The sequence below is a fragment of the Cynocephalus volans genome, chromosome 2 (genome assembly GCF_027409185.1).
Source record: "Cynocephalus volans isolate mCynVol1 chromosome 2, mCynVol1.pri, whole genome shotgun sequence".
In the NCBI taxonomy this organism is placed as follows: Eukaryota; Metazoa; Chordata; class Mammalia; order Dermoptera; family Cynocephalidae; genus Cynocephalus; species Cynocephalus volans.
This window is the reverse complement of record NC_084461.1, coordinates 207,819,567-207,843,107: the sequence shown is the minus strand read 5'-3', so window position 1 is coordinate 207,843,107 and position 23,541 is coordinate 207,819,567. Positions and strand designations below refer to the sequence as shown.

General features: G+C 51.8%; 1 protein-coding gene across 2 annotated transcripts; it reads right to left on the bottom strand.

Annotated features, from left to right (window-relative positions):
* Positions 1-203: 203 nt before the first annotated feature.
* On the bottom strand, positions 204-20,665 carry GGT5 (gamma-glutamyltransferase 5). 2 transcript variants are annotated; one of them, XM_063087405.1, is made up of 13 exons: positions 20,493-20,665; positions 7,731-7,861; positions 7,353-7,448; positions 6,663-6,858; positions 5,889-6,046; positions 5,220-5,366; positions 3,959-4,095; positions 3,442-3,632; positions 2,968-3,074; positions 2,820-2,863; positions 2,662-2,787; positions 2,446-2,556; positions 204-352 (listed from the first exon to the last, which is right to left on the bottom strand). In XM_063087405.1, the coding sequence occupies exons 1-13, from the start codon at positions 20,663-20,665 to the stop codon at positions 206-208; spliced, it is 1,764 nt and encodes a 587-aa protein (XP_062943475.1). In that variant the 3' UTR covers positions 204-205. The 2 variants fall into 2 exon arrangements, with proteins under 2 accessions (XP_062943475.1, XP_062943476.1); XM_063087406.1 differs by lacking the exon at positions 7,353-7,448.
* Positions 20,666-23,541: the final 2,876 nt, after the last annotated feature.

The following is a 23,541-nucleotide window of genomic DNA, read 5'->3' as shown; positions in this document are numbered from 1 at the left end:
GGGCCACGAGGGGCTGTAGGAGTGGGTGTCAGGAACAAGTCTCAGCCCCCACAGTCGTCCATCTGCCAGGCTGGTCACAGGTCAACCCTCCAGCCAGGGGTCCAGATCCTGCCAGAGCAGTTGGTCCCACTCTCCAGTCCCATGTCCAGCCTGGGCACAGGACTGACAGTGGGGCCAGATCCCAGCTCTGGGCAGAGTGGTCTCCTCAGTAGCCCGTGGCCTCCCCGCCCTTCCTCAAGTCTGACGCAGCGTACACACAGGTCCCCTCCTGGGACACAGCCTGGACCACGTTCAGGAAAAAGAGCCTCCTGGCCTGGTTCTGGCCGCGGTCTCGGAGCCCCTTCTGCACCTCCTGGGGAGGAGAGAAGGTGGGTTCACAAGGGAGTACAGCCCAGTCCACCTCCAGAGGGGAGAAGCCTGCACAGGCAATGGAAAAACCAACTGGGAAGGCAGGACTGGGCGGGGAGGGCTGAGGATGCAGAGCCTGGAGTCTACAGCCTCCCACTCAACAGTCAAGGCCTCAAGAGATCAAAAAACCTTAGAGGAGAAGCTCAGCCTCTGGGAAATATGCAGGGAAGATGTCATTCAGGCCAAAAGGACCTCATTCCAAAAGGAATTCATTTTGGTCCTTGATCTGAAGACATCAGGAACGTAATAGCCAAACTCCATAATAGCCTGACACCCCGCAAGTTTAGGAATGCGTTGATGGGGGATTCAGCTAGAAGGACCTGAAGCTCCAGGTAACATTCACCCTGAATACCCATAGTCCAAGGAAATTGGACAACCAGGCTAAAGGCCCTAGTGGTCCTGGAGTGTGAGGTGCTCAGGGCATGGGGTCCTAAAGGCTCAGAGCCAAGACACTGAATCTATGGACTTCAAGGGAGTTAGAGACCATGGTAGGTCCTCAGCCCTGCAGTGTTGATTTCTAAGAGGCTGAGTACCTTGCCCTGGGGGTTATGGTCCTCACACACCCCCTGAGCCGCTGGCAGGGCAAGGTGTTTAGAGTCCTGTACTCTAGGTTATAAGTTTCTCTGTGTCTGACATACTAATTGCCCAAAGTCCTTATATTTGAAGGCCGAGCTCCTCACTGCTGAAGCCAAAGCTAGACCTTCAGTCCTCAGAGGCTCCGTTCCTCTGAGTGCAGGGGCCAAACTCCTAGACACTGAGGATCAAAGCCCTCCTTGCCTCAGTCCCTGGGTTTTAGCTGCAAAGGTCCTTTAGTCTCCATCCCAGAGTTTAGGATCTTCTGCATGGAAAGTTCTAGACCTCCATAGCTGATGCTCTAATTCCCCAAGAGAGCTGAAGATCTTGGGTTCATGGGTCACTGGATTCCATTAATCCCAGTCCCCAGACTGTCATCTCCCAAATTCTCAGTTTAAGGTCTTTGGAGTGCAAGGTCCTGAGAATGGATATTTGCAGAGTAAGGACCTTCAGTCAAGGATCAGGGAGGAAGGGCCAAAGAGAGTGAGCCTTAGATCCTGGGATCCTCCAGATCTAAGATCCCTGGAACCTGAGGAGGAGCACTGGATGTCCTCCCACCCCTGGAATGACCCCACACAGGCAGGGCTCAGACTCCAAGAGTTTGAGCCTAACCGGCTTAGGTCCTTAGTCTCAAAGTCTGAAGACCAAGTTTCTCAGGGACTACACACCCCCTTGGATGAAAGGCTCCTGGTCTATATAGGGTCCTCAGAGTTCCAAGGGTCATGGAAAGCTGCCTTGAGACCAAAAGAGGCCCATAATAGGAAAGGCAGCTTTGAGGACCTTGAACCCCAGCTAGTTGGACTGACTTCAGACATAAAGTTTGCACCCTCAAAACACTGTAAGTCTGAAAAAAAGAAAAGCAGTCAGTCTTTAAAGTGGGTGCTAGCAAAGGGCATCCCCCAGCCCAGAGACACTCTGAGGAAGCTGATCACCTCTCTGGGGAGGCAAAGGGGGAATCAGCCAAGAGAACTCAGCTCCTGGACCCGCACCAGGGTTTTTATGGAGGAACCACAAAATCTGTGTAAGAACTGACACCCACACGACCCCCAGTGCCCCAGAACAAAATCATTCTGCAGACTCCCACAGGAAAAATAACATTTTACAGTAAAGTCCCAAACACAAGTTGCAAACCATACAAGGAAACAAATCGCCAGTAGGGAAAGTCTGAGAGGCCATAGCCAGGAAAACTAGCCTCCAAAAATGGTCTCAACAGGCCAGGGACCAAGGCGCTGAGGTGCTCATCCTGGGAGAAGCATATACCACACCCTGCTCTCTGCCTTGGAGGCCATGGGACTAGCTTGGTGTCTCCGCCATTGAGATTCTCAGCTCCTTATGGCCTGGCCTAAGACACTTAGTAGCTGAGCTCCTTCCAGGGGGCTTTGAGCAGCATGGACTGGAGGCGGGGGGCAGGGGGGGCTCTACCCTAGGTATTTAGCCTAGTGATGGCTCAGACCTCGGCCTCACCTGGCTGAAGCTGGGCTCGTATTCCACATGGCCCTTGCCATCAACATGCAGGATGGGGGCTGCAACAGCTGCTCTCAGGTCAAGGCCAAGCCACAGCTTGTTCATGATGGTCTGGGGAGAGAAGGAGGATGCAGGGAGGGAGGGGACACCAGACACCCCACCCCAACCCTCCCTCCTGCTCAGAGAGGACATTCTAGCCAGGATCCCCAGACTCACCTGGGCCACAGCAGAGATGATGAGGTCCCCCCCAGCCCCACCAATCACCAGCTTCGACCCCTGGGCTTCGTTGACCAAGATGGAGGGTACCATGGAGGACGGGGGCCGCTCGCCTGGAACTGGGTGGGGCAGGTGTCACCTGCAGCCTCAATTCTGAGCCAGCACCTTCCGGGGGCGCCACCTACCCCACCTTCACTCACCGCTGAGCCAACAGTGGCTGACCGGGTGGAGTGACTCGTCCAGGGGTTGGCATGCAGCGCCCGCCCTGCCCGCCTTCCCCCCTCTCCCCAGCGGCCCTGCTCTCACCGGGTCGTGGGGTGACACTGGAGCCCGGCAGGCTTCTCCAGCACAAGTCAAGGAGCTCGTTGTTGAGGAGGACGCCCGTCCGTGGTGAGTACACCATTGCTCCGAAGCTGCGGACAGGGAGGCAGAGCCCGGGCTCGGGCCTCGGCGCCCACCTCCACAGGGGCACCGACCTTCCAGGATGCCCTCCAGCGTGCTGGAGCCGCTATTCTCTCCCTGGCACCATCCAGAAAGGGTCCCCAAAGATCCACCCATGCCCCTACCAGGACACCCTTCTGATTAGACCCATCCCCAGGTGGGCCCTGGCCCAGGGCCACCCCCACAGCAGGCTTTTTAGCCAGAGATGTCCGGGGTGGAGGACCCCTTTGACAGTGAGGAGGAAGGCAAGGGCAAAAGCAGGGTGCTGCCCCAGTGGGGACCAGCGAGGGAGGCCAGGCTGAGGGCAGGGGGGCTTGGGAGTAGAGGAGCCCCACGCACGGCGTGTTGATGGTGCTGGTGGCAGCCACGGCGCTGCCATCCTCCCCTAGCACAGACACATGGGACGTGCCCATCCTGTGGCCTTGGGCCCCGGCCAAGCTGTAGTGGCTGAGTGGGTGGTCACCCCGGCCATCGATCTGCTGGCGGATGTGCTGGGCCAGAGCCTCCCCCAGCAGGTCCTGGTAGGCGCTCTGGGGTGAGCAGGCAGGTGGCAGAGTCACTGAGGGTCCGGGGGTCCCCAGAGCAGAGCGCAGGACATGCTCCCAGACCCTGCCACCCTCTAGGTCCTTTGAGGTATGGTGCCACCACCACACCTGCCCCCATACCTGCCGCACCAGGGCCTCTTCTGGCCCCCAGACCCACTGCACCCTCCCTGCCCTGCGCCACTGTCAAGCTGTCCCGGGACAGCCTGGAAGCACATGTGACTCCCTCCGGCCTCCCCTGCCAGGCCTGAGCTTCCCTTCATGCTGAATCTTCAGGCGGGGAAAAGACTCCCACCAGCCCCAGGGAACCTCACCTGGAACTCCAGGTGGCTACGAGGGTCCAACAGCCGCCACTTCTGCCCCCCAGCAAACTTGAGTGTCTCTACCAGGTGATGGTACAGGTTCACACTCCCTTCCGGCCTGGCCACCGACTCTGCTGAGAAGTTGAATCCTGGGGAGGGGGCAGGACACAGATAGGGGTCACCCTGGTAGTGAGCTGAATGTTGGCCCCCCAAAAAGATTCTTCCACATCCTAATCCCCACAACCTGTGAATACTACCTCGTGCAGCACATGGGTGAGTACAGTTGACCTTTGAACAACACAGGTTTGAACTGCGCGGTCCACTTATACGCAAATCTTTTTCAATAAATACATTTACATTTAATGTGAATGCTTTTTCTCTTCCTTATGCTTCCTTAACATTTTCTTTTCTCTAGCTTACTTTATTGTAAGAACACACTGTAATACATATAGCAAACAAAATATGTGTTAATTGACTGTTCATGTTATCAGTAAGGCTTCCAGTCAACAGTAAGCTATAAGTAGTAAGTTTTGGGGGAGTCAAAAATTATACTATAATGAAAATGGATTTTCGATTGTGTGGGAGGCCGGCGCTCCTGACCCCTGTGTTGTTCAAGAGTCAACTGTATTACTTTATATGGCAAGATGTGTTAAGGATCTTGAGAGGAGGAGATAATCCTGAATTATCCAGGTGGACCCTAAATGTGATCACATGTATCCTTATAAGACAGACACACAGAGCAGAGGAGAAGCCAATATGACCATGGAGGCAGAGATTGAGCGACGCAGCCACAAGCCAAAAAATGCTGGCAGCCACCAAAACCCAGAAGAGGCAAAGAATGAATTTCCCCCGAGAGCCCCGGAGGGAGTGTGGACCTGCGGACACCTTATGTTGGACTTCTGGCCTTCAGAACTGTGAGAGGATAAATTTCTGGTTTTTTAAGCCACCGAGTTTGTGGGCAGCTCACACCTACAGAGCCCACCTGCACCTGTGCCCTGGGACTGGGTCACCTAGAGGCGGAGGAGGACTCTGGATGGATGGTGTCAGGCCCTTCAGCAAAGCCAAAGGATGGGCCGAGCCAGAGGCCGGCTCTAAAACACACCATCCTTACAGGTTTCCACAGCCCCCTCTTGGGTGTTGTGCATCTGTTAGCCCAGTTTATAGAGGAGGGGGCTGGGCTGGGAAAGACAGGAGCCACCCAAAGCTACGGCTGGACGTGGAGATCAGATTTCCAGTGCAGCAGGGCTCTGGGTGGGAGACCTGGGGGCCTCACCTCGCAGCACATTGAGGATGAAGCTGAGAATGGCGCCCCCTGCAGGCGGTGGCGGCGAGTACAGGGTGTAGTCCCCCAGGGGCACTTTCAGGGCATCCACCACCTCGGGCTGGAAGGTGGCCAGGTCCTGCAGGGTCAGCTGGCTCCCTGAGGTGAGACGGAGAGGGCTCCACGTACAGATGGGGAAACTGAGGCAGAGAGGGATAGCCACTGGCCCCAAGTCACACAATGGGTTTCCCCTCATCCCCTAGCCATGTAGACCCAGAGAGGTGATAGGGGGTCTGTGGGCTGTGACATCAGGGCTGGGCCCCTGGAGCCAGGTGTGGGATTGGTGGGCAGAGACCAAAGGCAGGCTGGGGTGGGGGACAGGTGAGGAAGGGGAGGATGGGAGAGAGTGCTGGCCTCCGAAAGACTGCCAGAGCAGTCATCTCAGCCTCTGGGCCCCACAGTCCACCATGGCCGTCACTAACTCCCCTCTGTTGGCTCTAACTCGTGAGGGCTGTGCTCCTCGAGGTCCTTGACCACAGGGGTCCCTGAGGTCGGCAGTGGCCTCTCTGAGCTGGGTCAGCCAGGCCCTTCCACAGGGCCTGGGAAGGGCCTCACCCCCAGCACCCAGAATGTGGCCCTCTCTCTGGCAGGGACAGGGAGCTGGAAACTCAGTGCGCTGACCTTCCTTGGCAATGTCCTCCACCAGCATCTGGCCCAGCCTCCCTGTGTAGAAGGCTTCCGGGCCCTCCATGGCCACAGTCTCCAGTGTAGTGGCCAGCGCAGGCCACAGCAGTGGGTCCTGAGGCCTCAGGGGTTCTGTCCCATTGAAGAAGAGCTGCCTGGGGGGTGGAAGGGGCAGCCTCAGGGCAGGGCCAGATCCCAGAGGGCAGCCACACTCCTGCCGGGGCTCTAACAGGGTCCTTGGAGCTCTACAGGAGGGACAGCCCTGGCCTGGAATCCTGAGGCAGAGGGGTAGACACTGGGCGGACAGATTCTCTAGGAGTGGGAGGGCCAAAGCCAACTACCCCGCTCATGGCCCTGGCCCAGGGAGGGACATTCCCCAGTGGGGCCTGTGTCCCCCCAGGGCCTGTCTTCCCCACACTCCTGGGAGGACTTGTCAGTGGCTGGCAGGGTGGGCAAGGGAGGCAGCTGAAGCCCTCCCACCACCCCAGGAAGAGTGAGGAGGAGGCCAGTGCCCAAGGAAACGTGGCAGAGCTCAAATCCATGCCCTTGGAGTCCCACCACTCGGGCAATAAACTCCGCCTAGCCTAAGTCCCTCTGAGTTAGGTTCTGCTACGTGAAACCCAAAGGTCTACAAACTGAGACAGAAAAGCACTGGCTGTCCTGACCTTAAGGCCCTGGCACCCCCTTAGGGTCAACCCTCTAGTGCGAGGGAGACAGCTGGGGTGCGGGCCAGGAGTTGAAGAGGGCCTAAGGCCACCGTGGGGTGCTCACCTCAGTGTCGACGCGTGCAAGGAAGGCCGCAGGAAGCTGCTGTTCAGGAACTGGCTGAGGACGAGGGGTGTGCGGTAGTCCCCGCGGAGCAGCGAGATGGTGGGCTGGAAGAGCTGCACCCAGGGCAGGCGGCCGTGGCGGCGGTGGGCCTCAGCGTAGCCACGGAGCTCCCCGGGCACCCCAATCCACTGGGCTCCTGTGTGGCACACCCCTGTCCTCAGCCCTGTGGCTTCCAGGCCTGCCCGGGGATCTCCGTCACTCCCACACTTGACCCTCCAGCCATGGCAGCCAGAGGGAGCTCTCTGGAACCCACATCTGACCACACCTCTCCCTCCCCAAACCACTACCTTCTGCACAAAGTCCACGGCCTGGCCCACGAGACCCTGCACAAACTGGCCCCAGGAGCCCCGCCTGCCCCAACAACCCACTGCCACTGAACACTCTGGGTTTTTGTCCAGCCTCGTCTCTCTCCCTGGATCACCACTCCCTCCTCTGGCAGCTCCTCCCCAGGGAGACTCCCCCAACCCCGGTGAGTCAGGCTCTGCATGGGCTCCCTGTCCCCCAGCTGCCATTCCCCAATGCTAGGGTGTCACAGCCTGTCCATGAGCCACACTGCCTTTTCAAGTGGTGTTCTGGTTAGTCTCAGTGGCCTGGTGGGATGGCAGCAGGGGACCCCTCCTGGGGCCTCACCTGTGCCCAGCGGCAGGGCCTGCTCACACTGGTCCAGCAGGCCCGGGGAATGGCTGGCCGGCACCGTCTCCCGGGCGTTGATGACCTCCACCTTCCCTGGAGTCGGGGCAGGGCAAGCAAGTGGTCACGGCCCCTTCAGACGGCCCCCGCCTGCTCCTGGCCTCAGTTTCCCTCTCTACACCATGAGATGTCCCCTGTGCTAACACTTGGGACAGGATCTGCCACCAGGGCTTTGCACAGCCAAGGCAAAGGGGATGGGGTAGGGGGGCCCGAGAGCGCCCGGGAAGGGGCATGGGTAGACAAGACCAGCTCGGGAAGTGGTTACCCAGTGGTGTGAATGAGCCCATCCTCCCCATGGGGGAGCACGTGTGGGCCCACCTGTGGTCGCATTGTAGATGGTGAAGATAACCCCTCCGCCCAGGCCCATGCTCTGAGGGTTGACGACACCGGTACAGACCAGAGCTGCGATGGTGGCATCCACGGGCGAGCCCTGCTGCTGTAGGATGGCTCTAGGGGACACAGCACAGAGTCAGCAGCCTGGCCCCACTCAGCCTGCCTCTCCACTGCGCTTGCTCCCCGGCTGGCCCTCATTGGGGAATGGTGACAGGTTGGTGGCCCATCTGCTGCCACTAAACCCCAGGTTAGGTCAGAGAACATGCAGGGCTGCCTCTTCACATCCAGCTGCTCACGGGTCTACAGTACTCTACAGACTGCAAAGCATGCCATTGACACTGCCCATTGCATACACGAGGTGCTTCTCAGTTTGCAAAGTGCTTCTGCAGCCATTGTTCCCTCATGCGCAACAGCAGAACTGGGCCTGGGCCACCCGTGAGTCCCTCCCAGCCGCCCCAGGAGCCCACCCTAGGATTCCACTCCCCATCTCACTGGGGACACAGACCTAACCGCTTCAAGGCTGGCCTTTGGCAAATGACCGCAGGATCCTGCCCTGCCACCAGGGCAGGGGGCTTGAGCTGATGGGTCCCACAGCTTCTCCTAGGGCCAAGTCTACCAGAATGCTCTCTGGCCTCAGCCTCCCCATCTGTCCATGGGCAGTGAGGTGTGGGCCCTTCAGCTCTGAGGTGCTGGTCAGACTGTCCTGTGTCGTAATGACCCCTGTCCCTGGGGCACAACCCTGCACAGCTCACAGAGGGCTGCCTCTTCCCTCACATGCAGGAATCCCCCCAGCACCTCAAGAAGCCAGCAGTTAACCCCCAGTTATAGATGGGGAAACCAAGGCCCAAAGAGGTCATAGACCTAGATCCCCTACCCCCACCCCTGGGACCTCTGCTCCTGCACCCCCTTCAGCTTAGGCATCTGTGGCCTGCCCAGTCCATCCTGGACTCAAACCCTCCCCAGCTCCTGAGCCACGTGGCCCCCTTCTGGGCCCACTCGCAGGCACACATGGGTGCCACATGGACACGTAATCTTGGAGTGGGAACGAGAGCATGAAGCCAAAAGACGAAAGAAACAAGACTGCTGCATTCAGGCATAAATACGATTTTTAAATAAGAATAAAACACCACAAGCAAAGTTAAATGACAAACTCGGGGGAAAAAAAACACTTTAAATTCCCATCACAGACAAAGGCCTCTCTCCCTACTAAACAGAGCAGAGCGGCGAGCCTTCCCTTCCCACCCACCTGCTCCTCACCTGCAGCTCAGCAGCACCCACCCTGTCGACTGCCCCCTCCCCCAGGAGCCCTTTCTGAACTTGGCTTCCAGGAGCCTCCACCCCACCATGCTCTGGTTTTCTTCACCTCTCCCTGACCTCCTGATGTTGGGGGACCCTGGAATCAGTCCTTGGTCCTTGTGCATCTCCATCTTGTCCCGGGATGAGTGCGTCCAGCCTCATGGTGTAAAACGTTGATGTTCTATGCTGATGACCCCCAAACTTTATCTCCAGCCCAGTCCTCTCCCCTCAATCAAGACCCTGTACCCGGCCAGCCACAGGTTACTCCCTGGGTGTCTAAAAGGCATCGCGCACTTACCATGACCTAACTGCACTTATCTCCCTCCCCCCCCCCCCCCCAATGCTCCTCTCCTTATCTTCACTATCTTAGAAAATGACCCAAGCGTTCGCCCTTTCACTCTGTCCATAAACCTTGGATCCTTGATGGGTCACTCCTTCCATGCCCACATCGAAGCCTCCAGTGAATCCTGCCAGCTATGCTTCCACCACCAGCCCCCGGCCCAAGCTACCAGCCCCTCACGCCCAGGTTATTGCAATGGCCTCCTACCTAAGCCCTGTGTCTGTCTGCCTTGTTCCCTTACATTTTAACAAAACAATCTGTTAAAATGTATCAGACATCCCAGTGTTGGGAGACAAGAATTCAGACCAAACTTCCCCCAGAGAACTAGAAAAGCCAGGCAAATAGAAAATATCTGCGAAAGGCATCGGCGCCAGTGCAGCAGCACAGGGCAGGAGAGAGGCGAGGATGGCATCTGGAGAGGCTTGTCCCCCAGTATGATTGCCAGTCCTGGGAGAGGTGGCCGAGGGGCACAGCAGTGCTTTCGCATCCCCCTGGGGCAGAGTATTTTGCCCAACTGTAGGCTACTGTAAGTGTTCAGAGCACATTTAAGGCAGGTTAGGCTAAGCTAGGATGTTGGGTAGGTTGGGTGTGATACAAGAGGCGCTCAGTTGCCCTGGGCTTGGGTTTCAGGTCATGCCTCTGGGTTTCCAGCCACCCCTGAGGTCTCAGGCCCCCTTCTCTGAGCTCTCCCCTGGAGGAAAGTTACTGTTGCCAATTTATGCCTATTTTTAGCATGAACACAGGGAAAATGAGACCACAAGGGGCTGGCTTATGCAAATCCAGTGGCTGGGAATGCTCAGTAATAAAAATGTCTAAAAAGAAAAACAGAAATATATTTTTCTCTGGAATTACAGAAAATTTTCATCTTGTTGTTACATTTGTAGATAGTCTCCCTTTAGTCTCCTTTTTAACAATGTGCTTTTAATTTTTATTAAAATCAGAAAAAAGGGGCCGGCCCGTGGCTCACTCGGGAGAGTGCGGTGCTGATAACACCAAGGCCCCGGGTTCGGATCCCATATAGGGATGGCCGGTTCGCTCACTGGCTGAGCGTGGTGTTGACAACACCAAGCCAAGGGTTGAGATCCCCTTACCGGTCATCTTTCAAATAAATAAATAAATAAAATAAAATCAGAAAAAAACCTTTACATTTTGAACTAATAAGAATTGGGCTATTTAATTATGGCTATGATCATTAGACTATTTAAATAAATAATAGCAAAAAATAATTTTAATTTTGTATAAAACAAGACAAGTGATATAAAAAGTTTTGACAGAAAAGATGAAAATGTTAAAAAGTTATAAGTTCTTTCAAACATGCAAATTATACAACTAAAAATCGGGTGGGAGAAGTGAAAGCAGACTAGTTCCCTCAATTTAAAAAGAAGCAAATAAATATACACTGCTTCAGTCCTGACTTAGAGAAATAGAGAAATACAGGTTTAATTTTGTTTTTGCCAAGCATAAAGGAAGTAGAATTTACAAGAACTTTGAGAGCATGAAAAATTATATCAGACTGTACATAATTATGAGATAAAATCACAAGATAGTATGTATTGAATTGAAGCTAAGATAGTTACTGTGAAAAATAATAATCTATTTGGATTCAAATTTAATTAAAAAGAAAGGAAACTGTGCCACACTTAATGAACCACAGAAAATTTTAGTCTTTCATCTCAAAAGAGAACACACAGAATGCAGCTGAATCCAGATTACACTCATTGAGTTAATTCTCTATGTTGATTAAAATAAATACATAACCTCCAATAAAAAAATCTAAAAAGACATACATACATATATGCATACATACACATATTTAAAATACACAGAAATAACAGCATGGAAGTCATGATGGGTTAAATTTAGTGTTCCAAGATTCTTGCACTGGCCAGGAAGAGGATAAAAACACTAATTGATGTGTTAGACTTTAATAAATGAAGGATGCATGTCGTAATCTCTAAAATAATCTATTGTAACCTTTAAAAAATAACTGTAAGACTGCATAGTTACCAACTTAATAGAGGAAAGAAGTTGAATCATAAAAAATAGTATATGCAAAACAAGATGTAAAAGGAGACACGAAGAAACAGAACAGGCACGGCAAATAAAAAACAAATGATTAGATGGTGGATTTAAACCCAATGAATCATTAATTACATTACATATACAAGGATAAGGGATAAAAATTAAAATAATGGATAGAAAGTAAAACCCAACTAATGCCTTTTATATAAGGATGCAGATAGGTGGAAAGTAAAATAATGAAAAATATATCATGCAAACACTAACCAAGAAAGTTATAGAACAATATTAATTTCAAACAAAGTAGACTTTAAGAAAAAAAGTATTATTAGAGATAATAAGGTACATTTCACAGGGGAAAGAAGAGGTTACTAGCTAGTTTCAGTAATACTCATAGTAGGAAATCAGATCACTCAGAATTCTTTAGAGAAACCAAACCAATAGGATATACTTGTACGTAGAGAAAGAGAGATTTGTTTTAAGGAATTGGTTCCCACAATTCTGGGGGCTGGCAAGTTTGAAATCTGTAGGGCGGGCCAGCAGGCCTATAAATTCAAGTAAGAGTTGAGGTTGCAGTCTTGAGTGTAAAATCTGTAGGGCAGGCAGCAGGCTGGAAACTCAGGCAGGATTTCTATGTTACAGTCTTGAGGCAGAATCCCTTCTTCTCCAGGAAACCTCAGTTTTTGCTCTCATGGCCTTCAACTGATGGGATAAGGCCTAGCCACATTATGGAGGGTGATCTGTTTCACTTAAAGGCAATTGATTGCAAATATTAATCACTTCTACAAAATACCCTCACAGCAACATCTAGACTGGTGTTTGACCAAAACACTGGACACCATAGCCAAACCACATTGAAACATAAAATTAACCATCAGAAGAGTCAATAGATGGGCTGGCCCATGGCTCACTTGGGAGAGTGCGGTGCTGATAGTGCCAAGGCCACGGGTTCGGATCCCTATATAGGGATAGCCAGTTAGCTCACTTTGGAGAGCGTGGTGCTGACAACACCAAGTCAAGGGTTAAGATCCCCTTACTGGTCATCTTAAAAAAAAAAAAGAAGAAGAAGAGTCAATAGAAAATACCCAAAAGAAAGAACTAGGTGATATGGATTGAATTGTGTCCCCCAAGTTTTATGTATTAGAAGCTTGATCCCCACTGTGACTGTTAAGAGGGTGAGAAATCCTACGGTAATTGAAAGGTGGGGCTTTGAAGAGGTGATTAGATTCTAAGGACGGTACCCAAGTGAATGGGTTAATAATGGTGGTCATGGGCATGGTTCTGAGGGCTTTAAAAGGAGAGCACTTGAGATTCTCTCTCTGCTCTGCCATTTTTGTCATGTGAGACCCATGGATCACTGTCACCACCACCAAGACCTTCACCAGATGTGTTCTCTGGGCTCTGGATTTTCCAGCCTCTGAAACTATAAGCAATAAATTTTGTTTTCTTATAAATTACCCAGTTCCAGATTTTTTGTTATAAGCAACAGAAATGGACTAATACAGTAAGGGTACTCTAGCTTATATATCTGATATTATAATTATAAAAAATATATAACATATAGAGTAAAGATATTAATACAAAGATAACCATTAGAGTGAAAATGCAAACCCTTCTAGATACCAAAAGCCATACCAAAAGAGAAAGTAAGTGACATATTTGCTTGTTTTTGCAAAAAGAAAAACAAATAATAACTAAAAAAGAAACAAAAAGCAAAAACAAAAAAAGGAAAGAAAAGAAAGAGAAAGAGAAATTTTAAAAAGAAACATAGGAAAAAATAACTCAGAAACAAATGTAAATGGTTTCCTCTAAAAGAGTGAATAGGAACAGGGTAAAGGTAACATGACTGGGAAAGAGATTTCTGAGTATACCTTTTTATATACTTTTGACTTATTCAAAATGAAATTAAAACAAAAAGGATAAAAAACCAAAACCCTAAAATTGAGTGCACCCTGAAAAAAATTAATAGTATGTTGAATTGGTAACACAACCACACAGAAGAAAATAATTTAATTAATGTACATCTTCTGTGAGACATATACTAAGGACAAAAAAATTCTGCAAAGACATCTTGAATTTTACTTAGTAGATTTGTAGTCTGTAGAGGTATCGTGGTGAAGTAATTCTGAAACTATATTGTGAGTATTTCAGGATAGAGCAAGAAAGTCAATATAATGACATTGTTGGAAACTTCGTTTACCATGGCAATAGGGTTAAACAAACAGGGTATAGAGAAAGACTGAGAAGAATCCTGTCATTGTACCTGAACTGGAGGTATCTGTATGGTCTCATGATATCTTTTAAATATGATTTTTTCTGGTTCTGTGCACAGAACCCTGGAAGCAGTAGCAACCCAGGGGTAATGAGCACTCCTAGCATCCAGACCTTGGTTTCTAAAATACCATTCTCTACTAATTCCTGCTTTCAGGTATGATTGAGGGAGTAGAAGAGAGTATTTCAAAACTCATGGAAAGGTTCATATTATCTTTTAATTTTATTTTTTCATGAACTTTTTTTTTTTTTTTTTTTTTTTGGACTGGTAAGGGGATCGCAACCCTTGGCTTGGTGTTGCCCGCACCGCGCTCAGCCAGTGAGCGAACCGGCCATCCTTATACAGGATCTGAACCTGCGGCCTTGGCGCTCCCAGCGCCGCACTCCCGAGTGAGCCACGGGGCCGGCCCTTTTCCATGAACTCTTAAAAGTACTCTCATTGCTGATCCTGCAACATCCTGTGGTAGCAGGCAAAAAAGTTCTCCAAGACTAATGAAGACATAAATAAACATAGTTGCTGGCTTAAAGGGGCTCCCACTGGTCACATTTGTGACAATTTGAACATCAAAAAGAATAACAATGATGGATTATAACATATTGAATTAAAATAATAATCCATGAGACTATAGTAATACTCCAGAATGTCAGGGTTGGGAAAGGGAGGTCATCTTTACAGAAGGAGGTCACTAATCTGGCCAGCCACCAAAAAAATAAGAATAAAAAAAGAGAAAAGAATGTCACTAATGAATGTTGAACAGATGACAGGTTTAGAAAATCACTTTTTCTGCAAACACAAATTTATTTACTCAGACTAAGATCAAAACAGATGCTAAAGATATGAGATAAAATGTTGGTTCAGAAAAGGATATACGCATGATCTCAAAGTATCAAATCTAATTTAATAGAGAAAAAGGGTACAATAGAGAGATCTAGAAGACACAACCTTTATGATGTGATCCTATAAAGCAACAGAAATGATGGGACAGCCTGACATTTCTTTGCTCCTTATGTGATGCAACAGGAGGGTCAAATATCACCAACCTTATATATCATGTTTGTATTAGTCCGTTTGTGTTGCTATAACCGAAATACCCGCGACTGGGTAATTCACAAAGAACAGAGGTTTATTTGGCTTACGATTCTGGGACAGTGGCAGTTGGTGCTGGCCTCAGGCTGCGTCTACTCACAGTGGAAAGCAGCAGGCAGCCGGTGGGTACGAGCCGATCACATGGCGAGAGGAAGCAAGAGACAGAGAGAAGGTGCCAGGATCCTCCAAACGACCAGCTCTCGTGGGAACCAATAAAGGGAGAACTCACTGACTATCCCCATCCCCCAAGGAGAGCATTAATCCATTCATGAGGGATCCGCCTCCATAATCCAAACTGCTCCCAACATTGCCAAATTGGATCAGATTTCCCCATGAGTTTTGGGAGGACAACACATTCAAACTCTATCAATAATGTTTAACCTGAATCTAAGAAGAAAGAAACAATCAGACAAACCAAGATTGTGAAGGAAGGCTGTAATACAAGTGGCCTGGATTCATAAAAAAAGTTAATGTCATAGGAGATCAACTAACTTTTTTTTTAAAAAGCAGGGGATTTTTCTAGATTAAAGAAGACAAAAAAAAAAGACAATTACTGATTGTATACTGAATATAAATAGTAGATAGATAGATGATAGATAGAATGAATTAATTGGGTCAACAGAGAAAATTTGGGTCAATTGAGAAAGTTAATTGGACTATTTATTAAATAATATTCTATCCAGGTTAAATTTCTTGAGTGTGATGATGGTATTAAGGTTATGTGGGAGAATGAAGTTAACCTTCATAGACACATAAGTATCTAGAAATAAAGTGTCACAATGAATGCAACTTACTCTTCAGAAATATAGATAGAATAGATTTAGAAAAAGGGAGAAAGAAAATGATGCAAAATATTAACAATTGATGAATCTAAATGAAGGATATGTGGGGATTCTCCCTATGTTTCTGTAGGTTTTTAATTTTTTTTTTTTTTTTTAAAGATGACCGGTACGGGGATCTCAACCCTTGGCTTGGTGTTGTCAGCACCACGCTCAGCCAGTGAGCAAACCGGCCATCCCTATACAGGGATCCGAACCCGTGGCCTTGGTGTTGTCAGCACCGTACTCTCACGAGTGAGCCATGGGCCGGCCTTATGTACCCACTTTATAATTTGTGTTTCCTAAGATACATCTCAAGATGAATATCTTTTTTAAAAAAGCAACTTTAAATCAAAGGAAATAGAAGAAATGAACCAAAATAAAAGCAGAAATTAATGAAAGAGGAAATACAGTGAGGGCACAATAAATGATATTAAGAAAGCCAGAAGTTGATTCTTTAAAAAAGATAAAATTGATAAAACCCCTATCAAGATTGACCAAGAACAAAGAGAGAACACAAAAGAGAATTCATTATAGATCCTAAAGGCATTAAAAAGATATTGAGAATTTTATAAACAATAGTATGCCAATAAATGAGACAATTTGCATAAACTGGACAGATTCCTTGGAAAGTTTTACTGAAACTGACACAAGAAGAAATAGAAACTTGATAGTCTTATACCTATTAAAAAATAGAACTGGGTTGGCTTGTTAGTTCAGGTGGTTAGAGTGCAGTGTTGTAACACAAAGGTCAAGGGTTTGGATCCCTGTACGGCCAGCTGCCAATAATAATAATAATAATAATTTTAAAAAGAAATAGAACCCATTAGTTAAAATCTTCATGCACACACACAAGTAACACAGGCTTAGAAGGCTTAACTAGTAAATTCTTCCAAACATTTAAGGATGAAATTATACCAATTTGAAACAAAACAAAAAACAAAATAACCTCCTCTTCCAAAATATAGAGAAAGAGAGAACAACTCCTGGCTCTTTTTACAAGACCAGTAGAACCTTGATACCAAAACCTGACAAGGATATTATAAGAAAGGAAAATTACAGACCAATATCCCTCATGAACATATAGACAAAAATCCTAAACAAAGTATTAATTAGCAAATCAAATTTTTATACCTAGTGATATATAAAAATATTAAATCACAAACGAGCAGGGCTCGTTCTAGGAATGCAAAAGTGGTTTAACATTCATTACATTTTTTAAAAGGAAGAAAAATGACTTGGCTGTCTTGATAATGCAGAAAATATATTTGATGTACAACCTAATAGAAAAACAGGCAAAAGATTTTAACAAAACCTTCACAGAGAGGATATCCAGGTGACCAATAACCACTTCCAACTCCCCAAAATTGCATATGGATTTGTTTATTGTCTGTCTTCCCCTCCAGGAAGACAGGCTTTATTCATCTTGGTTACCACTGTGTCCCCAGGACAATGGCTGGTGGATAGTAAGTGCTCCTCACATATTTGATGCAGGACAAAAAAGGGTATTACACACTGCAGGTGGAGAAATACGCACACACCTGCACGCATCTGCAGCACCGCAAACACGCTTGCAGGCTCGGGGCCAGCAGACTGGCGTTCCACTCTCCAGCTGTGTGGCACTGGGCACATGACTCAACCTCCCTGAGTCTGGTGTGTTGGCTGTGACATGGGGGAAGTTCTGGCCAGAGGGTGTGGTGCAGAACAATTACACATCTAATGTGTCTGTCCCCAAGGAGCCATGAGGCTGCTGTCACCATCACTGATGTCACACACCCACTCAGACATGCATGTTCACACACACACGTGCACACACGTGCACAGTCCTTGGGCACACAGGCAGTTTCCTCCTGAGCCCCAGAGGGGAGGAAATGTGATATTTCCTGGTGAGCTGGCTGGAGCATAGAGTCACAGGCTCAGGTGGGGCTGGGAGGGGAGGAAGGGCTGGGAGCAAGAGCCACAGCTCTGGAGGAAGGGGACTAGGGGCTACACCCTAATCCCTATGAGCCTTCCGCAGAGTGGGATCCCCCACTCTGACCCTGGGTCCTTCCCCAGGTCCTGAGATGCCAACTTGTCCAGGTCACACCACTGTAACGGTTATTAGTTGGAATGGCTATTGTTGAGGGGGCACCTCCTGTGGGTTGGGCAAGCCCCATGCCTCATCACCTCAGGAGGGATGCACCAACATGAGCCCATTTCACAGATGAGGAAATCAAGGCTTACGAGGTGCAGCAACTTGTCCAGAGTTCCTGTTCTCCCCTGCACTGAGGGTGCGACTGCAGACACTGACTAGGTCTGGAGCAGCTGACAAAACCCAACTCTCAGGGGCTTAACCACCCCCCCACCCCCACAGCCCAGTGCCAGCCTAGACTCCAACCCCCCCCAAGATTTGTTCATCAGGGCCCCAACCAGTCTCCTCCACAATCGCTATATTGACCATATATATATAAACACACGAGTATGTAGACATATTGACTGTAGTAAAGCTCTGGCCCTCACAGGTAGAGCCAGGGGCTGAGCGGGCATTGAGGTCCAAGGTTGGGTATGGGGGGCTCTGGGAAACCCTGGAGATCCCCTCCAAACCCTGCCATGTCAGGACAGCAGCAGCAGCAGCAGGGAGAGAATGACGGTCTGGGAAGCTGCAGAGCTGGGTCCTGGTCCCAGCTGAGCCTGCTCAGTCTGATCCCAGGCAGGTCCCTTCTATGCAGGACTAACTTCCTCCTAAGTCAGTGAATCCTCCCACTTAGGAGCTGGTGGGAAGGCAGGCATTTCTGAGCCAGACAGATATCACAAAGCCTAAAACATGTCACTAATCCTAAAGTCACTAAGTCTCCTTAGAAGACAAGCACTTTACTCAGAGTCTCAGGACACTCAGTTTGCCCACAGCCTAACACGCTGCGACATCACGCAGTGACAGAACTCACTGTCACCATGCTCCTATGGTATGTCTACTAGGCATAACCCTTACCCAGGGGGCTCTGGCTGCAGCAGAAGGTCCCACCCAAGAGAGAAAACCTAGTGCTGATAAAGCAAGAGGAGACTGGGCTCTGGAAGGGCCCTGCTGCTGAGAGGAGAGTGCGGTGGGGAGAGATGGGGACAGGTGGAGGAGGGAGTGCGGGCTGCTGGTGGGGGGCCCAGCAGACCCTGCAGCAGCGTGGCCAGGGGCCCCACAGGGAGGGATCTTAGCCGGGAGGACACTGCCCCAGGCCCCTTCCTGAAGCCCCCAGCCCAGCTGGGTGTTGTGACCCCTGTTCTGCCGCAGCAGCCAGGGCCAGCCCCAGGCTCCCTCCTGCTCCTGGCATAAGAACAGGAAGTGGAGAGAGTGTTTGATAAAACACTGGGGAGAAACCACATCCGCTCTCCTCACTAAGGGGGAGTCGGAGGAGGGGCAGGAGGAAGCAGGCTCAGGACAGAGACCCCAACCCCAGATGCTCACACACAGCAGGTCAAGCCATGGAGACCCCCCAGACAGAGACTCGGGGAGACCCCGCTCACAGATATGTGACAGCTGCCCCCACTCCTGGAGGCCACATGCCCACTGGTGGTCCCCGGGACCTGAGGCCCCCAGCCTCGTTTGCATCATTGCAACTGCAGGTTTAAGTGGGCACCAAATCTCTGCATGTCTTCCCGAGCAGGGTAGGGGCAGTGCCCGGGTTGGCAGTTGGTTTCACTCCCCTCGCATCCCCTGAGAGCCCCCTGGGGAGACCAAGCAGCCACCTGCCCCTACTTGTCCCTGAGCTGCAATTCTCAGCTGCTACCATCGTAGCAGTGGCTCTGACGAGGGGACAGAAAGCTTGAGGACAGCCCAGAGAACCAGGTCAGGAGGAGTTAGGGGCTACTACAAGAAGTAGGCACAGGGATGGCTGGATGGACAGAGGAAGGGAGAAAGGAATGAATGAGAAGGAGAGCGAATGAACAAACAGAAAGAGAAAGTGTGTTGCAGCAGTTAAGCCGGGAAGAAGGGGGCCCGGAGCATGTTCCCAGCCACACACCCTTGCTTTGGGACTGTCCCCTTCAGTTTACAAAACACTCAGACCCTCACGAATAGCCTGCAAGACAGATATTCTGGGAAGCAGACAGCTGGCTGGCAGGGAGCGGATGCTTGCCTCGGCTTCCTCGGCTTCCTCAGGCCCAGCGGGGGCAGGGGGCTGGGAGGGGCATCCTGCTATGTCCTACCCCGGTGGGTACAGCAGAGGCCTCCCTTGGGCTGGGCTTCCTGGAAGAGGGTCAGGAAGCACCAGCTCTGGCCCCTCTCCTCCACCCCTTTGCCCTTGACCAAACATCACTCCCTCTGCCTGTCCGGGCCTGTGAGGGACATGGCACTGGCAGGGGTGGATTTCCCAGGTCTGAGAGATGAGGACGTGTGATCCTATGGGGTGGGGGACACTGGCCCTGAGCAGTATTGTGTGCACACCACAGGCCACTACCCACATATGGAGCCCCTGAGCCCCTCACCCATGTCCCTGGGAGAAGATCCCAGCCTTGGAGAGCTGGAATGGCCTCACTGAAGGGGCCAGCACCGGCCATTGTGGTCTGGCTGGCCCAGACCAGTGACACCACAGCAGGGCCCTCTTTGGGTCTCCACTTCCCACCTGTGTTTCGCAGATGGGCATCCTGAGCCCCATAACCAGAAACAGACTCACACACCATTTCTGCCAACTCTGCCATTGCCCCAAACCCCTGAGGGCCCCATGGGCATGCCTCCTGCCACCTGTTCTGTGCAAGGGCCTGGGGGCCGCCTCCTTGTACCCAGGACTGGCCAGCACTGGAGCACAAATCCACACGGTCCCAGCCCCACAGACCAGTGCACGCGCGCACTCACACATGCCTTCTCCACACCCTCACCACTGGCTACAAAGTCTCCAGGAGGGGCCAGCTGCCAAGGGCCACCCAGCTCCCTCCCGCCTCTCACTCACCGGCCAATGTCTGAGCAGACCTTGGAGTCAGCGGCTACGGCAGCGTGGGCAAAGGCCTGGGGGCCACAAGGGGCCTGGTTGTGGGAGAAGACCACAGCCAGCACAGTGATGGCCAGCACCAGCCCCAGCCCCAACAAGACCAGGCTGACTGTGGCCCCACGGCCCCAGGCCATGGCTCTGTGGCCCAGGCGGAGAGGGGAAGCAGGTGAGCACAGACCAAAGGACAGACAGGTGGACAAAGGGATGGACAGATGAACAGACAATGAGATGCACAGCTGAACTCACAGATGATTAGATAGATGGATAAATAGGGCCAGAGACAGGCCAGACAGCTAGACCGAGACAACAGTAAGAGAAGAATGGTCAGACAGACAATTGGAAAGAGATGGGCTTACAGATGGGTGGACAGACAGAGAAACAGTGAGCAGCCAGATGAAGGAGTGGGTGTGTGGATGGATGGCCGGCAGCCGGCAGTGGCAGTGCTGCTGTCCTCTCGAGTGTTTGCTGTAGAGGCAGAGCTGGCCACATGCCTAAATTTCCAGTTTTCAGCCCCTGCGCTTGGCCCTGGCCAGAGTCCAGGCAGCAAGGCGTCTATGGGGAGTTTTCTTGTAGAGGGGAGCCAGCTGCTGTGGTTAACTCCTTCACTGCCACACGATCCCACTTCCCCTCACCCAGGGTCACCCCAGTCTAATGTGCTTCAAGACGTGGCAACGGCAGCACACAGGACATCCAGGGGGGCAGGGATCCCAGGAGCTCCCACACCAATTCCCGGTTCCCAGCACTCCAAGAAAGCAGAGCTGGGGCTGCTCAGCTCCCTCTCCCGGATCAGGCAGGGCCTCGGCCCCCCACCCAGGGTGGAGCTCCACCTCCCAACTCCTGTCCCGGGAGCAGCTCAGCCTCAGCATCTCTACAATGGCACAGAAGTGGGGCTGAAGAGACAGAGGGGTGGGGGGACCCAAGGTGGTGTCACTCAGGACCCAGGTCAAGCCCCAGCTCAGCCACAGCCTGGCCCAGGCTGGGGTGACCAGGAGGGAACCTCAGCTTCCCTGTGTGCACAAGGGGCAGGCAGACTCAAGACCACCAAATGCCCCTGACTACAAGACGCCCACTTGGGGAATGTACACAAGACATGTGCCCAGCCCTTGGCACCCAGTGCCCACTGGACCATCCATCCCTGGGAACTGCTGTCCTGGAAATGCAGCCATGGGCCTCTGAGAAGAGAGGCTGCCCTGCCTGGGCCCCCACGCCCTGTCTGCTGCTCTGTCCCACCTTGTGTCCATCCGTGTTCTGGGCTATTCCTGTGCTGGCAGTGCCTCCTCCCCTGGAGACACCGGCCTGGGACTTGTCCTCCCAGGCCTCAGCGTGCCCAACTGGGAGGCAGCTGAGGGAGTGAGGACACACTGAGGACTCCATTGGCCAGGCTCAGCAGGGATACAGGATGCAGGGGCCACAGGCTGGACTTGGGCCCCCACACATGCTCCCCACTTCCTTCCCAGTGGAGCATTATCCTCCCCAGTTCTTTACACAGAGAGTCGGAGCCCACTTCCTGGTACAACTGAGAAACCGAGGCCCAGAGAAGGTCTGTGTCCCCACAGGCCACACAGCCTGCCAGGCCCCATGTCCAGCCAGAGCCCCGGTCAGCCTGGGCCAGGGAGGGAGTTATGGGCGGGCCTTCCCGTATGCCTGTTCCCACAGCTGCCTCATGCGGGGGGTGGGGGGTGGGGGGCTGTGGGCGCCTCCTCCTGCCCCCACCCGACCCCCATACCGCAGTGACATTGCTCAACTAGGAATCAAAGTGCATTCCTGGCCTGGGGCCAGGCCACCCACCCACCACAATCTTCAGAGCCCAGAGGCCAGGGCAGCGGGGACGGAAGGGACAGCAGAGTTGGGGTCATCCTAGTCAGGCAGAGACCAGGGTTCAGGGACGGCCTGAGCAATGGCCCAAGGAAAGGAATGGGTGTGTCATGCTGGGCTTGGCCAGAGACGCAACAGGGAAAGCCCAGCTGGAAAGGGCCCTAAATCCTTATCCAGGTGGTGATGGGGGGGTTGGAGGGAAGACAATGGGAGGGAAAGAGGGGTTTCAAATCCCCCAGCCCCCAAGGTAGCCCTGAGCTAAGCCTCATGGAGCCTGGGGAGCCGAGGTACACCCTGCCAACATGTGGGGGCCCAGGGAGCATTTCGGGCAGCCCCCTCACTGCTGCACAACCTGGAGCAACGCCCGCCCCCCAAGCCTCAGTCTTCTCCCCTGCAGATGGGGCCATGGCCTTTCCTCTAACACAAAAATAAGGACTGAGGAGTGACTTGCACACCCCACTGCATAGCCTTCATCTCCTTCCTGGGGAACACGAGACAGAGCCCTCCAGTGCTCAGTGTCAGACCTGGGGTGAACTCTTCAGGCACAAAACCCCGATTCCCTATGGGTACTTTGGAAGTACCAGGTTTTCCCACCTCCTGAAGGAGAGCCCAGAGCTAGCCTCAACTGGCCCCTCCCTGCCCCTGTGCCCCTGCCCTCAGGGACCTGCCACTGTGCTCCCTGGACGGGGTGATATCTAGCTGTGGGGCTGTGAGCCCCCTACCCAACCCACTCCCACCAGCCTCTACCAGCAGCTCACTGCGGGTGTTACAACTGTGAGGGACAAGTTAGCAGACCCGGAGGGCCATGGGGAAGGGTGCTGTCTAGCAGTTCCCTTCCAGTCCTACCACCTCGGGCCCCAGTTCCCCTGCTGATGGAAGCCCTGACCCTCAGGTTCCTGGCTCTTCCAGTTTGCTTTTCTCTGAGAATCGGGTTTACTTCTGGAGCCCGTCACAAGCTTGAGTTTCACTCGGGATTTGTGCTTAGAAAGCCCCCCGCTCCCCCAGGGCTTGGGTCTGACCGAGATGTTTTGCTCCAGCCACTTGCCCAATCCCCACTCTGCAGACCTCAGCTTCACCCCGGAATGTCTTTGGCAGGGTGAGTCACACCCGTCCGTGCCAGACGGCCTCTGCCCAAGAAAACGCCAGGGTCACGGCGCCCTCTCGTGGCCAGTGCTTGGAGGTGTCGCTGCTCAAC

Excerpts from the sequence above, each read along its gene's own strand:
- GGT5 (XM_063087405.1), bottom strand. The coding sequence starts at position 20,665 with ATGGCCTGGGGCCGTGGGGCCACAGTCAGCCTGGTCTTGTTGGGGCTG. Across the intron at positions 3,633-3,958 it reads GTAGCCACCTGGAGTTCCAG|AGCGCCTACCAGGACCTGCT; the intron begins GTGAGGTTCCCT and ends TGCTCACCCCAG. Across the intron at positions 3,075-3,441 it reads ACCAGCACCATCAACACGCC|CTTCGGAGCAATGGTGTACT; the intron begins GTGCGTGGGGCT and ends CCCTGTCCGCAG.